The 21,153-nt window shown below is 41.3% G+C and overlaps 1 protein-coding gene across 3 annotated transcripts in view; it reads right to left on the bottom strand.

The window, feature by feature from the left end:
- Positions 1–21,153, bottom strand: part of ccser1 (coiled-coil serine-rich protein 1) — a 109,989-nt gene that overhangs the window by 27,136 nt on the left and 61,700 nt on the right. For 2 of the 3 annotated variants that reach the window (XM_036935464.1, XM_021620868.2), the window contains one exon: positions 20,918–20,953. The exons of the other annotated variant lie outside the window; for it this stretch is intronic. In XM_036935464.1, coding sequence (XP_036791359.1) covers positions 20,937–20,953 — 17 coding nt within the window. In that variant the 3' untranslated portion in view covers positions 20,918–20,936. The remainder of the gene's footprint in view (positions 1–20,917; positions 20,954–21,153) is intronic. 3 annotated transcript variants of the gene reach the window in all.

The raw sequence follows: 21,153 nt of genomic DNA, 5'->3' as shown, positions 1-21,153 counted from the left end.
TGATAATTTGTGTGAGATTGAGGGCATCAAGCTTAGATTGTAGGATGGCCAGGGTGTTGAGCATGTCACAGTTTAGGTCACCTAGCAGCACGAGCTCTGAAGATAGATGGGGGGCAATCAGTTCACATATGGTATCCAGAGCACAACTGGGTGCAGAGGGTGGTCTATAGTAGGCGGCAATTGTGAGAGACTTGTTTTTAGAGAGGTGGATTTTTAAAAGTAGAAGTTCAAATTGTTTGGGAACAGACCTGGATAGTAGAACAGAACTCAACACCGTCCCCTTTGGGCATTCTATCTTGCCTGATGTTGTTAGGGATGGATATTTCAGAAGTTATTGGTGGTCTTCCTAAGTCAGGATTCAGACACGGCTAAGAAATCTGGCTAAGACATCTGTAAACTCATGTGGATAATCTTGTGACAAAGCTTAAATTGAAATTGGGGTTTTTATTTTCCTAATAAGGCTTGCTTTCCGCGTATGGTTAGAAAGAAGCTTGTTCAGGCCACTTTTCTCTCTGTAATTGATTATGGGGACTTGTATATGCATGCAACCTTCTCCGTCTTAAAGAAACTGGACTTTGAAACTGGACTTTGCATCCTTGCGCTTTATTACAAATGCCAAGTTACTCACCCACCATTGCACATTGTACCAAATGGTAGGTTGGACCTCACTTTATATGTGCAGAAAGATACATTTGTATGTGTTTATCTACAAAGCCCTTTTGGGTAAACTCCCTCTGTAGTCTGGTCTCTTTCCCCACCAGCATGTACCATACCCGGTCTGCTAGGTGGTTGCTACTTAAAGTCCCCAGTACATCCACAGTATTAGGCAAGACAGCCTTCTCTTCTTGTGCACCAGACGCTTGGAATAATCTACAATCCATGCTTCATCTAGATATGTTAGTACCACTGAATGATTTTTTTAAAAGAATGAATGCTTTTTTAAGGCTGCATCATGTTGTTGTATGTTTTAATTATGTAATGTATTGATTGTTGCTGCCTTCTTGGCCAGATCTCCCTCCCTTGAAAAAGAGACTCTGGGTCTACAAACATCCAGCGACATCACACCTGCCCAGACCCACCTCCTCACACCCCCATCTCCACCGCCTGAATGTCTCTGTCACATGGCCTCAAACTGCAACATGTCTATGTTGCCCACACACTTTCAACATTTAGATAATAAAGCATTGTGTTAACGATGGAGGATTGGTTGATTTCCAGAATTTTAAGTATAATGTTATTTCAAGATGATTGCCTAGAAAAGTATCGCCAACCCATCAGATCTCACTGCACCCTCATATGCATGGATTATTGAGTCATTGTTGGTTTTACACTTAAGACATGACTCTGCCGTTGTGCTTTACAATTTGTGAATTTTGTCTTCTGTATAATAAATTCCATACATTCGTTTAAACTGGGTTAAGCGCACATTTTCATTAACCCTAATTTCGTTAGTTACGTTCCAACATTCCATCTTGTGCCAATATCAGTTGTTTTTAAGTTCCAATGGTTTATATTTTTTGTAAGAGATTGTCAGTTGAATAGGATCTCTGCAAGGTTTTGTATATCTTACCTAGCATATGAATTTCCGTTTCAGACTAAATTAGAATTCCCTCATGATTGCTCCTGATGATTTTAAATCGAAATTACATGAGAAAATATTTAAGTTGCATGTATTTGAAAATATCTATAGTGAACAAAAATATGTAAAGTTTTGATCCCATGTTTCATGAGCTGAAGCTGATTAAACAGCATGATCATTACACCGGTGGACCTTGTGCTGGGGACAATAAAAGGCCACTAAAATGTGCAGTTTTGTCTCACAACACAATGCCACAGATGTCTAAAGTATTGAGGGAGCGTGCAATTGGCATGCTGACTGCAGGAATGTCCACCAGAGCTGATGCCAGAGAATTGTATGTTATTTCCTCTACCATAAGCAGCCTCCGTCGTTTCAGAGAATTTGGCAGTACGTCCAACTGGCCTCATAACGTGTAACCACGCCAGACCAGGACCCCAACAACTGGCTTCATCATCTGTGGGATCGTCTTGAGACCAGCCACCCGGAGAGCTGATGAAGCTGTGGGTTTGCACAAGCGAATAATTTCTGTACAAACTGTCAGCTCATCTGTGTGCTCGTCATCCTCACCAGGGTCTTGAGCTGACTGCAGTTTGGTGTCAGTGGGCAAATGCTCACCTTCGATGGCCACTGCACGATGGAGAAATGTGCTCTTCATGGATGAATCCCGGTTTGTATCGGAAGGTGGCAGACAGCGTCGTGTGGGCGAGCGGTTTACTGATGTCAACGTTGTGAACAGAGTGCCCCATGGTGGGGGTGGCGTCATGGTATGAGGAAACACAAGTTACGGACATAATTGCATTTTATAGATAGCAATTGGAATGCACAAAGATACCTTGTAGGCAAATAGCGATGACACCAGATACTGACTGGTTTTCTGATCCACGCCTCAACCCTTTAATTTTTTAAGGTATCTGTGAGTAAAAGATGCATATCTGTATTCCCAGTCATGTGAAACCTGTAGATTAGGGCTTAATGAATTTACTTCAATTGACTGATCTCCTTATATGAACTGCAACTCAGTAACATCTTGTTGAATGTTGCATTTATATTTTGAGTCCAAAATGTATTTTTAATTCTGTCATGGAAATACATATACATTTGCCTCTAGTTTTCCATGTGGGCAAATCAATCAATGAATTCTGAAAAGCTATCCAAGGATTGTTGCTTAGAGTTGTGTTTTAGGGCATGATCTTGGTTATTCTATTGAATTTTCTTCCATATTGTTATAGTGTTCTTAACTATGAAGTTGTTACTGTTAGCTTTATCATTTGAAAATAAACATTAAAAGATTTTGGGGATGAGCATGCGCATCTTCCATATGTACCCATAGTTCCTCTTTAGTGCATTTAACTATGTGTTGCAAGTGAAATCCTTTATACTATTATTGGTCATTTTTAAGCTAGGAAAGGCGGGAGGTGGGGGAGTTCCAGTACAGTAAGTACCATAATGTTGGATGCCAACCAGCGATACACCATACAGAAGAGGCAATGGCGACAACAGTAGAAAGTGTTCGTTCCTCGCCTGTCGGACATGGTTTTCCCGCAGTTCTGTTAACGGCGAGGGCAGGTATTTGGCAGGCGGGAGCGAAGGACACTGTGTGCTAGTTAGCTAGTCTTATGGAGAACTCGGTACACGGCAGGCTGAAGTGGAGCAACAGTGTTGCCCCCCCCCCCCCTGCTGTGTACTGGAGTCCTCCTTACTAGCTAGCAGGAGGCGGCACCGGTAGACAGTGTCCTTTGCCCCCACCTTTCGGGCACTTTTTTTCCGGCAGTTCTGTTAACGGTGAGGGAAGGTGTTTGGCAAGTGGGAGCAAAGGACACTAGCAATTTTCAAATACCCATACTAACATAAGGTATACTACATACTTGAGTATATACTACATAATATGAGTTTATTTCAGTATACTGTAAACAAATGGTATCCTTTCATTTGAGGGTACTAGCACTTTGTCTGTTTACCAGAAGTTGATGCTGTTGCTATGCTACCTCTTGCTAGCTTTTTAGCATAACAAATTACTAGCTAGACATTTTACGACTTCAGGTGTGTTAAGAGCGCACTCTGTGTTTCGCTCTCAGAGAGTTCAATCAAATCATATTAAATTGTATTTTAGGTGATTAGCCAAATTTCTTCAGCCTCCTAATGTTGAAGAGGCGCTGTTGCGCCTTCTTCACCACGCTGTCTGTGTGGGTAGACCATTTCAGTTTGTCCGTGATGTGTACGCCAAGGAACTTGAAGCTTTCAACCTTCTCCATTACTGTCCCGTCGATGTGGATAGGGGGGGGTGCTCCCTCTGCTGTTTCCTGAATGTCCACGATCATCTCTTTTGTTTTGTTGACGTTGAGTGAGCGGTTATTTTCCTGACACCACACTCTGAGGGCCCTCACCTCCTCCCTGTAGGCTGTCTCGTCGTTGTTGGTAATCAAGCCTACCATTGTAGTGTCATCTGCTAACTTGATGATTGAGTTGGAGGCGTGCATGGCCACACAGTCATGGGTGAACAGGGACTACAGGAGAGGGCTGAGAAACCCCCCCCTTGTGGGGCCCCAGTGTTGAGGATCAGCGGAGTGGAGATGTTGTTTCCTAGCACCTGGGGGCGGCCTGTCAAAAAAGTCTAGGACGGGGTCGAGACCCAGGGTCTGAAGCTTAATGAGGAGTTTGGAAGGTACTATGGTGTTGAATGCTGAGCTGTAGTCAATGAACAGCATTCTTGCATAGGTATTCCTCTTGTTCAGATGGGATAGGGCAGTGTGCAGTGTGATGGCGATTGCATTATCTGTGGACCTATTGGGGCAGTAGGCCAATTGGAGTGGTTCTCAGGTATCAGGTAGGCTGGAGGTGATATGATCTTTGACTAGTCTCTCAAAGCACTTCATAATGACAGAAGTGAGTGCTTCGGGGCGATAGTCATTTAGTTCAGTTACCTTAGCTTTCATGAGAACAGGAACAATGGTGGCCGTCTTAAAACATGTGGGGACAGCAGACTGGGATTGATTGAATATGTCCGTAAACACACCAGCCAGCTGGTCTGTGCAGGCTCCGAGGACGCGGCTAGGGATGCCGTCTGGGCTGGCAGCCTTGCAAAGGTTAACACGTTTAATTAAATGTTTTACTCACGTCGGCCATGTTGAAGGAGAGCCCACAGTCTTTGGTAGAGGGTCCATGTCGGTGGCACTGTATTGTCCTCAAAGTGTGCAAAGAAGTTGTTTAATTTGTCTGGGAATGAGACGATGATGTCCGCAACGGGGCTGGTTTTCTTTTTGTAATTCTTGACTGTCTGTAGACCCTGCGTTTGAGTCGTTGAACTGCGACTCTACTTTGTCTCTATACTGTCGCTTTGCTTGTTTGATTGCCTTGTGGAGGGAATAGCTACACTGTTTGTATTCTGTCATGTTTCCAGTCGCCTTGCCATGATTAAATGCGATGGTTCGTGCTTTCAGTTTTGCACGAATGCTGCCATCAATCCGTGGTTTCTGGTTAGGAAAGGTTTTAATAGTCACAGTGCGTACAACATCTCCAATGCACTTCCTAATAAACTCACTCACAGAGTCAGCGTATATGTCGATGTTATCGTCTGAGGCTACACGGGAACATCTCAGTCCACATGATCGAAGCAATCTTGAAGCGTGGAATCCGATTGGTTTGACCAGCGTTGGATAGACCTAAGCACGGGCGTGACCTATTTAAGTTTTAGCAACAAGCCATGGTCAGATTTGCCGAAGGGAGGATGGGCGAGGGCCTTGTATGCATCGCGGAAGTTAGAGTAGCAGTGGTCCAGTGTTTTGCTCGAGCGGGTGCAACAATCAATGTGTTGGTAGAATTTAGGTAACCTTGTTCTCAAATTAGCTTTCTTAAAATCCCCAGCTACACTAAATGCAGCCTCAGGATATATGGTTTCCAGTTTACATAGAGTCCACTGAAGTTCTTTCACGGCCGTCGAGGTATCTGCTTGGGGGGGGGGGGGATATAAACAGCTGTTTGTTTCTGTCGGCGTGACGCATGAAGAAACCCGGTGGCTGTACCGACTCTGACAACATATCCCATGTTTCTGTGAAACAGAAACTGGACATTGGCGAGTAATATGCTCGGAAGCAGTGGATGTTGTGCTCGCCTTCTAAGTCTGACCAGGAGGCCGCTCTGTCTGCCTCTCCTGCGGCTAAAACATTGGTTTGGGGCGGGCTCTGGGATTAGAACCAATGTCCAGGGTGAAGGGTCAAGTCCGAACAAAGGATCTGCTTCGGGAAAGTCATATTCCCAGTCGTAATGTTGGTAAGTTGATGTTGCTCTTATATCCAATAGTTCTTCCCGGCTATATGTAATAAAACTTAAGATTTTCTGGGCTAACAATGTAGGAAGTAATATGTAAAAAAAAAAAAATTACTGCATAGTTTCCTAAGGATGTGAAACGAGGTGAACATCTCTGTTGGCGACCATCTTGCAGAGCGCACACTGGATGCTCTGGTCGAGGAGTAGGGTTGAGTCGAACGTTCTGACCTCACAACGGCAATCAAGCACCCAAGCTAGCTGGCTAACATTGGCTAGCTTGTTAGCTACTTCATGACACAAATGAGAGAACACCTCACTCAGGTCATTTTACTTGCCCTAGCAGAGCTGGTTAGGCTATTTTCATGTTATCCAGAGAATTGGTGACTGCAACTGTGCTGCTTGCAACAATTTCATTACGCTTACGGACACCAGCCATATTCAACTGGTGTTGAGCGTTCGTAAATTAATCAGTAATTCTGCGCTCTGGCTCAGGTACATTCAGACGAGAGTGATCTGAAATCTGATTAGATCGCCAGAGTGAATTTGACGGGAATAATCAAGTGAATAAACGTTGGGTAGTTAGTTAGATAGCATACAGTGAGGGAAAAAAGTATTTGATCCCCTGCTGATTTTGTACGTTTGCCCACTGACAAAGAAATGATCAGTCTATAATTTTAATGGTAGGTTTATTTGAACAGTGACAGACAGAATAACAACAACAAAATCCAGAAAAATGCACGTCAAAAATGTTCTAAATTGATTTGCATTTTAATGAGGGAAATAAGTATTTGACCCCCTCTCAATCAGAAAGATTTCTGGCTCCCAGGTGTCTTTTATACAGGTAACAAGCTGAGATTAGGAGCACACTCTTAAAGATAGTGCTCCTAATCTCAGTTTGTTACCGGTATAAAAGACACCTGTCCACAGACGCAATCAATCAATCAGACACCATGGCCAAGACCAAAGAGCTCTCCAAGGATGTCAGGGACAAGATTGTAGACCTACACAAGGCTGGAATAGGCTACAAGACCATCGCCAAGCAGCTTGGTGAGAAGGTGACAACAGTTGGTGCGATTATTCGCAAATGGAAGAAACACAAAATTACTGTCAATCTCCCTCGGCCTGGGGCTCCATGCAAGATCATACCTCGTGGAGCTGCAATGATCATGAGAAAGGTGAGGAAACAGCTCAGAACTACACGGGAGGATCTTGTCAATGATCTCAAGGCAGCTGGGACCATAGTCACCAAGAAAACAATTGGTAATCTGGACTGAAATCCTGTAGCGCCCGCAAGGTCCCCTTGCTCAAGAAAGCACATATACATGCCCGTCTGAAGTTTGCCAATGAACATCTGAGAGGACAACTGGGTGAAAGTGTTGTGGTCAGATGAGACCAAAATGGAGCTCTTTGGCATCAACTCAACTCGCCGTGTTTGGAGGAAGAGGAATGCTGCCTATGACCCCAAGAACACCATCCCCACCGTCAAACATGGAGGTGGAAACATCATGCTTTGGGGGTGTTTTTCTGCTAAGGGGACAGGACAACTTCACCGCATCAAAGGGACGATGGACGGGGCCATGTACCGTCAAATCTTGGGTGAGAACCCCCTTCCCTCAGCCAGGGCATTGAAATGGGTCGTGGATGGGTATTCCAGCATGACAATGTCCCAAAACAAGGCAACAAAGGAGTGGCTCAAGAAGAAGCACATTAAGGTCCTGGAGTGGCCTAGCCAGTCTCCAGACCTTAATCCCATAGAAAATTTGTGGAGGGAGCTGAAGGTTCGAGTTGCCAAACGTCAGCCTTGAAACCTTAATGACTTGGAGAAGATCTGCAAAGAGGAGTGGGACAAAATCCCTCCTGAGATGTGTGCAAACCTGGTGGCCAACTACGAAAAACGTCTGACCTCTGATTGCCAACAAGGGTTTTGCCACCAAGTACTAAGTCAAGTATTTGACCCCTCTGCAAAACATATTTCCCTCATTGACATGCGTTTTTCTGGATTTCTTTGTTGTTATTCTGTCTCTCACTGTTCAAATAAACCTACCATTAAAATTATAGACTGATCATTTCTTTGTCAGTGGGCAAATGTACAAAATCAGCAGGGGATCAAATATTTTATCTCCTCACTGTATAGTTAATATACTGGCAAGTTCGATGTATTAGTAGCCAACTAACGTTAGGTAGCTAGGTAACATCGGTACATACTGCTGTAATGATAAGCTATGCGGTTCTTAAGGATAGCTTAGCAAACAAATTGTCAGCCAACATAACGTGCGAGGTAACTTCATTACATTGCAATTTCGAGTCTCATAGCAAAGGGTCAAAATACTTATGTAAATAAGGCACTGTTTTTGCTTTGTCATTATGGGGTATTGTGTGTAGATTGATGAGGGAAAATGCTTTTTTAATCAATTTTAGAATAAGGTTGTAACATAACAAAATGTGGAAAAAGTCAAGGGGTCTGAACACTTTCCAAATGCACTGTATAGCCAGATGAGTGATGTCTCAGGCGATTGCTTAGTGTACTTTATTCCAGAAAAAAAACTAATTTTCAACAGCGCTGACCAACCAACGTGAAGCAGAGCATTGCGCAGTTTGACTAGACTACTAATATTGCCTGGGTTGTTCAGCATGAAAAATTGCTTTTTGATAAATGACTGTCACAGTTACATGCTTAGATCGACACTGAAAGAGAAGAGGACGATCAAGATGAGTTTAATTTCCAGTAAAAAAATAGGCCTTTTTTGGCTTTCTTACCTCTGCTTTTGTCATGCGTTTATACAGTATGAAGAACACTACAAAAACCATTGTTTACTCACTCGTGTAGACAAAATCTTTGACCAGTCGGGGGTAAACAATACTAGGTTGCATGCTAACCAGGGAACTATCATTCTGATATAGTCTCCTTTTAGCTTACAACTGGGTCCTGGCTAGAACTTTGGTTTTGTTTACATGATGATTCAAGAGAAAACCCCAAAAGCTTCAGGATGAATTAAAAAGATTGAATTAAGCAGCCATTAAACTAGCCAATCAGGAAAGAAGCCGAGGCGAAAGATTTTGCCACTGGCCAATGCAGTGAAGCTACAGATGGTTGGTCTTTCCTGGGTCTTTCCTGGGACCCATATGGACACAGGTAGCCAGCACAGTGTGTTCATTACCTACACTTCAACCAAACTAGGCTCATGGGCGAGCCATAGAGGGATATTAAAGAGTAGAACATAACACAAAGTCTGAATGGGAGTCAATGATGTATCAGTCCAGATGCCAATAACACATTGACTCCCTAAACACTGAATGGATAAAACAGAGCAACATGCAAAACAAAGTAGGTTCAGTATTTTTAAAATTTTTAATCAGGGATGAGAAACCCATTGTAGCTTAGTTGAGTAGCACTTGATTAATCAGGGCCCTTTAACACAACTATTAAAACCAATCATGTTAGTTGCACTAATTAAATGTAATGCTATTTTAATACTAGAAAAAAAACATTTCACAATAGCCAGCTTCAAAATAGCCCATATCTGGCACTTGTAAAAGATATAAGTATCATGGCTGAATGTCAGCCATTGTGGAACGATCATTCTGGTAATGTCGAGAGGAGGGCTTTGCTAAAAACGGTTTGGCCTTAGACTTGCCATCACCCTTTGGGCTGAACGCTTCAGGGGAACAGAGACTGAAAGATCCCAAAATAAGCAGATTACTTTTTATGCTCCAGGTCATGACTGAAAGCTGAGACTTTTCCACACCTTTCTCACTGGATTGTGCAGGAGTGATGGGAACCAACTCAACATCAAATAAATTACTTGTAAGGGTGTCTGTTGAATAATTAATGCCTCCACTTTCATGTCCTGCTCTGGTACAGAAAAAAAAACAAGAAGAAGAAAAAAAGGAGGCCTTTTTTCCAGGGTTCAGTGTTGAAATGCCCAATTTTCAGTCCAACAGGGATGGCTGTGTATGTCTGCATTGTTCACTAAGAGGACATAGTGTTACATGTTTGAGCTAAAGGCTCCAGGAATAGACCGTGCCCTAAAGCAGTCTTAATAATACATCCCTCTGCCTGTCACTTAGGGTTAAATTGAACTAGAGCACCCCCACCTGTAGCAACAATAAGAAAACTCATACAGTAGGATTAAGTTAACAGAGACTGGATCGGCTGGTATGAAAACGCTGCAGGGCTGAGTGATGGAGAGAAATTTACACACACACACACACACACACTTCTCTATTAAGTGCAGGAGGCTAGCTTTCAAATGGTTCCTTCTACTAGATGTACATACATATTGGAAAAGCTCTGAAAAAAAACTATAATTGCATGAAATTACCTGAATATAAATAGCACTTTCCACAAGGTCTTTTTGTGTTTTACATTATATAGGGAATTATTTACACCAGAAATGGTCAACTAGATTCAGCTGCATGACGTTTTTTTCTTGAGTGGATGGTCAGTCAGGGGGCCGAAACATAATTTCAAATTGACCGCAAGAGTTCAAACATTTGACAAAAAAAATAATTTAAAACCTTGCTTAGATTTGTATACAATCACATATACAGTGCCTTCAGAAAGTATTCACACCCCTTTAATTTTTCCATATTTTGTAGTGTTACAGTCGGAATTTAAAATTTATTAAATTGAGATTTTGTGTCACTGATTTACACACAATACCTCATAATATCCAAGTATTCAATAAGTATTCAACCCTTTTGTTATGGAAAGCCAAAATAAGATAATAAACATTTGCATAACAAGTCACATAAGTTGGATGGACTCACCCCGTGTGCAATAATAGTGTTTAAAATTATTTTAAAATGTCTACTCCATCTCTGACCCCACAATTATGTGTAAGGTCCCTTAGTCGAGCAGTGAATTTCAAGCACAGATTCAACCACAAAGACCAGTGAGGTCTTCCAATGCTTCGCAAAGAAGGACGCCTATTGGTAGATGAAAAAGACATTGAATACCCCTTTGAGCATGATGCAGTTATTAATTACACTTTAGATGGTGTATCAATAAACCTAGTCACTACAAAAATACAGACACCCCTCCTAACTCAGTTGCCAGAGAGAAAAGAAACTGCTCAGGGATTTCACCATAAGGCTAATGGTGACGTTATAACAGTTAGAGTTTAATGGCTGTGATAGGAAAGATCTGAGGATTGATCAACAACATTGTAGTTACTCCACAATACGAACATAAATTACAGAATGAAAAGAAGGAAGCCTGTACTGAATGAAAATATTCCAAAACATGCATCCTGTTTGCAATAAGGCACTAAATAATGCAAAAAATGTGGTAAAGAAATTAACATGAATACAAATGGAGGGGATTTGGCACTTTCAGCCATTTCCATTGCTGACAGATGTATGAAATCGAGCACACAGTAAAGCAATCTCCATAGACACACATTGGTAGTAGAATGGAACGTACTGAAAAGCTCAGTGACTTTCAATCTTTCAGTCAGCTTGTCAAATTTCTGCCTCGCTAGAGCTGCCCCGGTCAACGGTAAGTGCTGTTATTGTGAAGTGGAAACGTCTAGGCGCAACTACGGCTGAGCCGCGAAGTGGTAGGTCACACAAGCTCACAGAACGGGACCGCTGAGGCTCGTAAAAATCTGTCCTTGGTTGCAACACTGACTACCGAGTTCCAAAATGCCTCTGGAAGTAACGTCAGCACAAGAACAGTTCGTTGGGAGCTTCATGAAATTAGTTTCCATGGCTGAGCAGCCACACACTAGCCTGAGATCACTATTTTCAATGTCAAGTGTTGGCTGGAGTGTTGTAAAGAGTGCCGCCATTGGACTCCGGAGCAGTGGAAACGTGTTCTCTGGAGTGATGAATCACACTTCACCATCTAGCAGTCCGATGGACAAATCTGGGTTTGGCGGACACCAGGAGCACGCTACCTGTCCAAATGCATAGTGGCAACTGTAAAGTTTGGTGGAGAAGGAATAATGGTCTGGGGCTGTTTTTCATGGTTCGGGCTAGGCCCCTTAGTTCCATTGAAGGGAAATATTAATGCTACAGCATACAGTGACATTCTAGATGATTCTGTGGTTCTAACTTTGTGGCAACAGTTTGGGGAAGGCCTTTTCCTGTTTCAGCATGACAATGCGCCCATGCACAAAGCGAGGTCCATACATAAATGGTTTGAAAGATGGAATAGAATGAATAAATTAATTAAAATAACATTTATGAAAATATGTCAATCATTATTTGAATATATTGTTAACCTGTTGTATAAAGGAGTAAATGCCCTCGAAGCCGGTGTTTGGGGGATACATTGGCACGGTTAACAACACCTGTGCCAATATATCCTCCAAACACCGGCTTCTCGGGCATTATTACGTAATTAAATATTCTCCATGTAATGTTAATTGGGCACTAACATGGATGCCATAGAATTTTGAAGTGTTGTAAAGGCATAATAAAGCTAATTTGAGACGTTAGACTTTATTGTACAAAACATTATGAACCCCTTTGCCCTCAGAGCAGCCTCAAGCCGATAGGTTTCGTTGCTTCAACCCCACTGCACAGACACACCAATTTATTAATGGACTACTGAATGAAAATACAGTACCAGTCAAACGTTTTTCTACATTGTAGAATAATAATGAAGACATTACAACTATGAAATAACACATCCGGAATCATGTAGTAAGCAAAAAAGTGTTAAATAAATAAAATATATTTAATATTTGAGATTTCTTCAAAAGTAGCCACCCTTTGCCTTGATGACAACCAGCTACACCAGGAAGGCTTTTCCAACAGTCTTGAAGGAGATCCTACATATGCTGAGCACTTGTTGGCTGCTTTTCCTTCACTCTGTGGTCCAACTCATCCCAAACCATCTGAATTGGGTTGAGGTCGGGTGTAGGGGAGGCCAGGTCATCTGATGCAGCACTCCATCACTCTCCTTGGTCAAATAGCCCTTACATAGCCTGGAGGTGTGTTGGCTCATTGTCCTGTTGAAAAACAAATGATAGTCCTACAAAGCGCAAACCAGATGGGATGGCGTAACAATGCTGTGGTAGCCATGCTGGTTAAGTGTGCCTTGAATTCTAAATAAATCACGGACAGTGTCACCAGCAAAGCACCCCTACACCATAATACATCCTCTTCCATGCTTCACGGTGGAAAAATACACATGCGGAGATCATCCAGTCACCTACTCTGCGTCTCACAGACACGGCGGTTGGAACAACAAATCTCACATTTGGACTCATCAGACCAAAGGATAGATTTCCACCGGTATAATGTCCATTGCTCGTGTTTCTTGGCCCAAGCAAGTCTTTTCTTATTATTATTGATGTCCTTTAATAGTGGTTTCTTTGCAGCAATTCAACCATGAAGGCCTGATTCACAGTCTCCTCTGAACAGTTCATGTTGAAATGTGTCTGTTACTTGAACTCTGAAGCATTTATTTGGGCTGCAATTTCTGAGGCTGGTAACTCTTAATGAACTTATCCTCTGCAGCAGAGGTAGCTCTGGGTCTTCCTTTCCTGTGGCAGTCCTCATGAGAGCCAGTTTCATCATAGCGCTTGACGGTTTTTGCAACTGCACTTGAAGAAACTTTCAAAGTCCTTGAACTGACCTTCATGTTTTAAAGTAATGACGGACTGTCATTTCTCTTTGCTAATTTGAGCTGTTATTGCCATAATATGGACTTGGTCTTTTACCAAATAGGGTTATCTTATGTATACCACCCCTACCTTGTCACAACACAACTGATTGGCTCAAAAGCATTAACCTTTTTGAGATAGGGGGCAGCATTTTCACTTTTGGATGAATAGTGTGCCCAGAGTGAACTGCCACCTACTCTGTCCCAGATGCTAACATATGCATATTATTATTCGTATTGGATAGAAAACACTCTGAAGTTTCTAAAACTGTTTGAATGATGTCTGTGAGTATAACATAACTCATATGGCAGGCGAAAACCTGAGAAAGATTGTAGTTTGTAGTTTTTCAAAGCTTGGCCTACCGAATACACAGTGTCTATGGAGTCAAGATGCACTTCCTACGGCTTCCACTAGATGTCAACCGTCTTCAGAAACTTGAATGAGGATTCAACTATAAAAAAGGGGCTCATGAGACCTGTTTGAGTCAGTGGTCTGGCAGAGGGTCTCAGGCTCGTGACGCGAGCTCCCGACAGAGTTAGCTCTCGTTCCAGTGCTTTTCTTCAGACATAGGAATTCTCCGGTTGGAAGATGGATTACTGAAGATGGATTACTGGGCTGAACACGCTAACAACAAGTGGCTATTTGGACATAAATGATGGACTTTAAGGAACAAATCAGTCATTTATTGTAGAACTGGGATTCCTGGGAGTGCCTTCTGATAAAGATAATCAAAAGTAAGTGAATATTTAGTGTTATTTCTAACTTCTGTTGACTCCAAAATGGCTGATATTTCTCTGGCTGGATCGGGCTCTGAGCGCCGTTCTCAGATTATGCTTTTTCCGTAAAGATATTTTGAAATCTGACACTGCGGTTGCATTAAGAAGACGTCTATCTTTAATTCTGTGAATAACCCTTGTATCATTTATCAATGTTTATTATGAGTATTTCTGCAAAATCACCAGATGTTTTGGGATCAAAACATTACTGCACGTAATGCGCCAATGTAAACTGAGATTTTTGGATATAAATATGCACATTATCGAACAAAACATACATGTATTGTGTAACATGATGTCCTATGAGTGTCATCTGATGAAGATCAAAGGTTATTGATTAATTGTATTTATATTTCTGATTTTGTGACTGCTATCTTGGCTGTGTGTTTTTTTTTGACTTGGCAGGGATCTAACAACAATATGTTGTGCTTTCACTTTAAAGCATTTTTGAAATCGGACACGATGGGTAGATTAACATGAAGTTTATCTTTCATTTGCTGAATTGGACTTGTTAATGTATGAAAGTTACATATTTCTAAAAAATATTTTTGAATTTCGCACGCTGCCTTTTCAGCGGAATTGTTGTCGAGGGGTTCCGCTAGCGGAACGCCTGCGCTAGAAAGGTTAAAATGGAATGAAATACCAGAAATTAACTTCTCTAGGGTATGCGGGACGCTAGTGTCACACCTGGCTATCATCCAGTGAGATTACAGAGCGCCAAATTCAAATACAGAAATACTCATTATAAAAATTCAGAAAAGATACAACTATTTTACATAGGTTTGAAATTCTTGCGAAATTCTTGTGAATTACGGCGAAAGCATTCCTTACAATTATTTGAGAACATAGCCCAGCAGACAAATCATTACAAACAGTAACCAGCCAAGTAAAAGAGTTACACAAGTCAGAAATAGAGATAAAATTAATCACTTACCTTTGATGATCTTCATATGTTTGCACTCAGCAGACATTCATTTATTCAATAAATGTTCCTTTTGTTTGTCTCTCTTTATATCTGAAAACGTCAGTTTTGTTCGCGCGTTTTCCACAGGCTCAAACGCAGTCACAAAAGGCAGACAGAAAAATCAAAATTGTATCCGTAAAGTTCATAGAAACATGTCAAACGATGTTTATATTCAATCCTCAGGTTGTTTTAAGCCTAAATAATTGATAATATTTCAACCGGACAATATAAAAGGTAAACAAGAAAGGCACTCTCGCGCATGAAAAAGCTCTGTGACATGGAAGGGTCCACTCATTCAGACTGCTCTTACTCCCTCATTTTTCAGAATACAAGCTTGAAACAGTTTCTAAAGACTGTTGTTTGAGTCCTAAGTCAATGGATACTGTAATGGCATTGAATAGGGAAAAAAAAAAATCCTACTTCTTGAATGGATTTTCCTCGGGTTTTTGCCTGATAAATCAGTTATGTTATACGCACAGACATTATTTTAACAATTTTGGAAACTTTAGAGTGTTTTCTATCTAAATGGACTAATTATATGCATATCCTTTCTTCTGGGGCCTGAGTAGAGGGCAGTTTAATTTGGGCATGCTTTTCATCCAAAATTCCAAATGCTGAAGTTAACAAGGCACACCAGTTAATTGAAATGCATTCCAGGTGACTACCTCATGGAGCTGGTTGAGAAAATGCCAAGTGTGTTCAAAGCTGTCATCAAGGAAAAGGGTGGCTACTTTGAAGAATCTCAAATATAAAATACATTTTGATTTGATTAACACTTTTTTGGTTACTACATTATTCTACAATGTAGAAAATAGTAAAATAAAGAAAAGCCCTGGAATGAGTAGGGGTGTCCAAACTTTTGACTGGTACTGTATTTGGGATGATGTAAAATATGTATTGGTCTGATGTGATTAATAAGGAGCATCCAAATGCTGCACTTGATGCATTTATGACATTTCTTGTTTCAATTATTGATAAACATGCACCTGTTAAGAAACTGACTATTAGAACTGTTAAGGCTCCATGGATTGGTGAAAAACTGTAAAACTGAAAGAGCTGGGTTAAAAGGAGTGCCTAATAAGTCTGGCTGCATATCTTTCTGCAAATTGAGAATTATGTGACTAAACTCAACAAAAAGAAGCTGTATTATGAAGCCAAGATCAATGATATAAAGAATGATGGAAAAAACGGAGTACTTTAAAATAAATTATGGGCAAATTCAACTCAGATGGCTTATTCATCACAAAACCATTTGATGATTACTTCATTGGCAAAGTGGGCAAACTTAGGCAGGAAATGCCATCGTATTCATGCAAAAAATAACAATCATAATGAAAGAAAAGCATTGCAAGTTTGAACTTTGTAAAGTTAGTGTCGGAGAGGTGGGAAAATGATTGCTGTCGATCAATAATGACATTGACAATTTAGATGGAAAGCTACTGAGGATGGTAGCTGACTATAGCCACTCCTATCTGGCATTTCTTTCATCTGAGCAGAGTAAAGTATTTGGCCTCAGGCCTGGAGAGAAACCAAAGTAATTCCACTAGCCAAGAGTGGTAAAGCGGCCTTTACTGGTTCTAACAGCAGACCTATCAGCTTGCTGCCAGCTCTTAGCAAACTTTTGGAAAAAAAATTGTTTGACCAAATACAATGCTATTTCTCTGTAAACAAATTAACAATAGACTTTCAGCACACTTATAGAGAAGGGCACTCAACATGTACTGCACTGACACAAATGACTGATGATTGGTTGAAAGAAATTGATAAGAAGATTGTGGGAGATATGTTAGACCTCAGTGCAGCCTTTAATATTATTGACTATAACCTGTTGTTTAAAAAAATGTGTGTGTTATGGCTTTTCAACCTCCGCCCTATAGTGGATTCAGAGATATCTATCAGAACTCAAAGGGTTTTCTTTAATGGAAGCTTCTCTAATGTCAAGGACGTAAAGTGTGGTGTCCCGCAGGACAGCTCTCTAGGCCATCTACTCTTTTCTATTTTTACCAATGACCTGCCACTGGCATTAAACAAAGCAAGTGTGTCCATGTATGCTGATGATTCAATTGTATACGCATCAGCAACCACAGCTAATGAAGTCAATGAAACCCTTAACAAATGGTTGCAGTCTGTTTTGTAATGGGTGGCCAGTAATAAACTGGTCCTAAACATCTCTAAAACTAAGAGCATTGTATTTGGTACAAATCATTCCATAAGTTGTAGACCTCAGCTGAATCTGGTAATGAACGGTGTGGCTGTTGAACAAATTGAGGAAACTCAATTATTTGGCGTTACCTTAGAATGTAAACTGTAAAAACATAGATTCAATGGTTGTAAAGATGGGGAGAGGTCTGTAATACAAATATAATCCCACGCTCTAAAAAGCAAGTCGTGTTTTGTGTGGACCCCAGAAAGAGTAGCTTTCACCTGGTTAGTCTATGTCATGGAAAGAGAAAAAAAATGCTACATTCAGCTTATGTTCCCCATGTAATGTTAATGGGGAACATGGCTGACATAGAATTTGGAAGAGTCATGTCAGAGCATAAAAATAAACATGGCTCTGGTTAACACCATCTTGGCTTTCACATTGTTTGGAGACCGGTTAGGCGTGAATGTGACAATTTACTATGAAGCTGGGGGATAATAACCATGATAGTATAACACAAATAGAATCGCTGCTCACCTATCAGCGACCATTTCAACCAATTTCAATAAAAACATGGTTATGTCTTTCTGTTGAACTCAATCTCAGTTCTCTACAACCTAGACCACCCTTCAAGTAGTCTTTAAACCTCTCAAGTTCACACCGTTTCTTGCACTTCAATAAAACTGAACCTTGGGGTAGCTATACTGTGCCTTCGGTAAGTATTCAGACCCCTTGACCTTTTCCCATATTGTTAGGTTACAACCTTTTTCAAAAATGTATTAAATCGTTTGTTTTCCCCCATCAATCTACACACAATACTCCATAACGACAAAGCAAAAACAGGTTTTTGGAGAAAAAAAATCGCATTTATAAAAAAATATGAAAAAATGAAATATTATGCCGCAAAAGTCAAGGGGTCTGAATACTTTCATACTGTATATGTCATCCTAATTCAAGGAGTCACTTGAATGTTAGCAGCGTTGCATCACTCCAATAGTGGTTGAATGGCCTGACTTAACAGTAAAAGCCTCTGATCAGCAATCAATTAAAGGTGAACCTGACTAGACTGGGGGAGGAATGGAGTGATGGGACTCGACTTCATGCATGATATAATCAACCATTACATTTTATATTTTCAAATCAAGTTAGTTACAATTCTCTCCTTATTTTGACTACAAACCTATTATTCCCCCAATTCTGCAAAACAAGGCTCTCTTTACACAAAAACAAAGCCACAAAATAAAATGCTATTCACTGTGCGGTATCATCGTTTAAAGTCAAACGGTTATCATAACGGTCAGATAACCTCAGTTAAATCCGTGCCACAGTCTTTAATCGTGCATTTATGCCTGAACATTTGCCATTCTGATGAGGATTTTGTTCAGCTAATTAGCGTAATTAGCTGGGTCACAATTAGCCTGACCCCCGGTGGAATTGTGATCCCTCCTTGCAGCACCTGACCTTGACGACAATCCACCAGAGAGCTGCAACTGATCCACACGTTCCCACACCGCAGAGTTCTCTCTTGACACAGCACATCGACAGAGAGCAGCTCTCTCACCCCCTTCCTCTCTGGCCCTGTTTACAATGGCCACATCAATTAGTTACTTGTTTACCAAAGAGCACAGCGCAAACTGTCAAACGGAGCCACATGCACGCACACTCACACTGACACAGAGACACACACACATACAGGAAAGAGACTCACTGTTTGTTTGTAAGGATGCTTTACCCTTGCTTTTTTAGTCCATGACGCCAGCCAGAGCAAGGCCTCCATTTTCATAGCGCGTAAGTTTTTTATTTTACCCTTATTTAACTAGGCAAGTCAGTTAAGAACAAATTCTTATTTTCAATGATGGCCTAGGAACAATGGGTTAACTGCCTTGTTCAGGGGCAGATTTTTACCTTGTCAGCTCAGCTGTGGGATTTGATCTTGCAACGTTTCGGTTAGTAGTCCAACGCTCTAACCACTAGGCTACCTGCCGCCCCAATGATGCCTTTCTATAACACAACAGACCAAAACCCCTGCCTGGGCTATGATTAATTAAACTCCATTATTCGTGCCCTTCAGAGCAGTCTGTCCGAGTTGGGCATTACTGGTTCTCTGGGCGGGGCATTGTGCTGGCTGGACATGCACAGAAGGGCCACCTCCACTGGATCAATGGAAGGTGAATCTTGGCAACCTTAAGTGAGAGGTCTGCCCGGCCTGCACGCCGCACTCCGGGGCCCCTTTCAGCATTAATGAAACAGATGTCCTTTCATTGATAAGTCCAGGTCTGGAGTTGTAATGAATGAATTAATGAATTAATTAATGAAAGAATGGAGAGAGCGAGAGTGAGAACGCAAGAGAGAAAGAGATGAGAGAGAGTGTGAGAGTGCAAACAGATGCTTTACATGCACTAAATGAGCCACTCCCTCTCTTACACACGTAATTACTGTGCACTACAGTTAGCAAAGGGAAGATGCTGCATGTTTTTCTACATATTCCACTTACTTTCAAGACACTTGGTAGGAATGCACTTAACTTGTGTTTGCATCATTAAACCTGTGTGTGTGTGTGTTATGAATGAACAAAGGGGTCTGACTTTAATGTAAGTACAGCGTCATGCGATATAGTGTCTTTATGGAAGTCTGATTTACAAAGTCCTAATTATGACTAAACCCTTCCATTTCCACAATTTCTGTTAAAATTTGATTTTAAACCTAATCCTAAATAAACTAAGGAAAAGTTTGATGCATTGGTCCATCAGACCTTTCGCGCATTTGGGCAGAAGTGTCTGGGAATGAGATTAGGTATAATGTGACTAACGGACTTCACTTTAGAGCGTGTTCCATCCTTTATAAAGCACGTTTATATCATATTACACATAAATTGGTTATGCCACATTGACATTAGTGATTATGTCACACGGATATGCCACATGTATGACCCATTTATAAAGTATGACAAACTGGCATAGATGCTTTGTAACACATTTATAAAGTGGTTATGAAGGCTTTATAAGCTAAATGTCATTTAAAGCAGGACGCATTATACAATATAATCACCAAACCCCTTGCTTTCTACCAAGAGCAGAGACTTCACTACTGAATAACTGTACGCACACAAGAGTAGTGACTGATACAACAAAGACAATGTATAGGTACACTATACTACTTTCATATTCAAGCTATTACTCAGTATTACCGTTACCGGGTAAAAATCCAAATGGGCAGAAATCGGCCATAGGATGACCAATGACCTGGTGGAAACGAGAGTGAATGCTCACCGACAGACAGTGATCAAAAAGAAAGACAGGCCACCTATAGGGACAGTGGTTTAACGGATTTGCCACCAATCAAGACGGGGAGCATGCAAATCAAAGAGATATGTTTTTTTCGGAACACCGAACGTTATTTCCTAGATTTGGAATTTGAGTTTGATTTATTTTGGATGACCTTATTACAATGTTTCCTGTGTTTGGTGTTTAGAGGGAGGGTTTGTAGGGGCAGGAGTGCCAACCTGCCTTGATTAGAGACATAATGGCACAGGCAGGCAGACTGGGTGGATGCAGCACAGAGAGAGGGACCCCTTACCTGCACAGTGCCTCCTCGGTCACGTGATGCTGGTTACTGCGAAGCCAAGGTGGAGGACGGGAAAACAAAAGAACAAAACAACATGGAGAGATGAGATGAGCATGGCAGAGACAAACACATGAATACACACAACATGTAGCCCAGCCGCGCACGCACACGCACACGCACACACACACACACACACACACACACACACACACACACACACACACACACACACGGTCAAAAGTTTCAGA

The sequence above is a fragment of the Oncorhynchus mykiss genome, chromosome 11, assembly GCF_013265735.2.
Source record: "Oncorhynchus mykiss isolate Arlee chromosome 11, USDA_OmykA_1.1, whole genome shotgun sequence".
Lineage (NCBI taxonomy): Eukaryota > Metazoa > Chordata > Actinopteri > Salmoniformes > Salmonidae > Oncorhynchus > Oncorhynchus mykiss.
The sequence above is the reverse complement of the archived record's forward strand: the minus strand, read 5'-3'. Positions and strand labels throughout refer to the sequence as shown.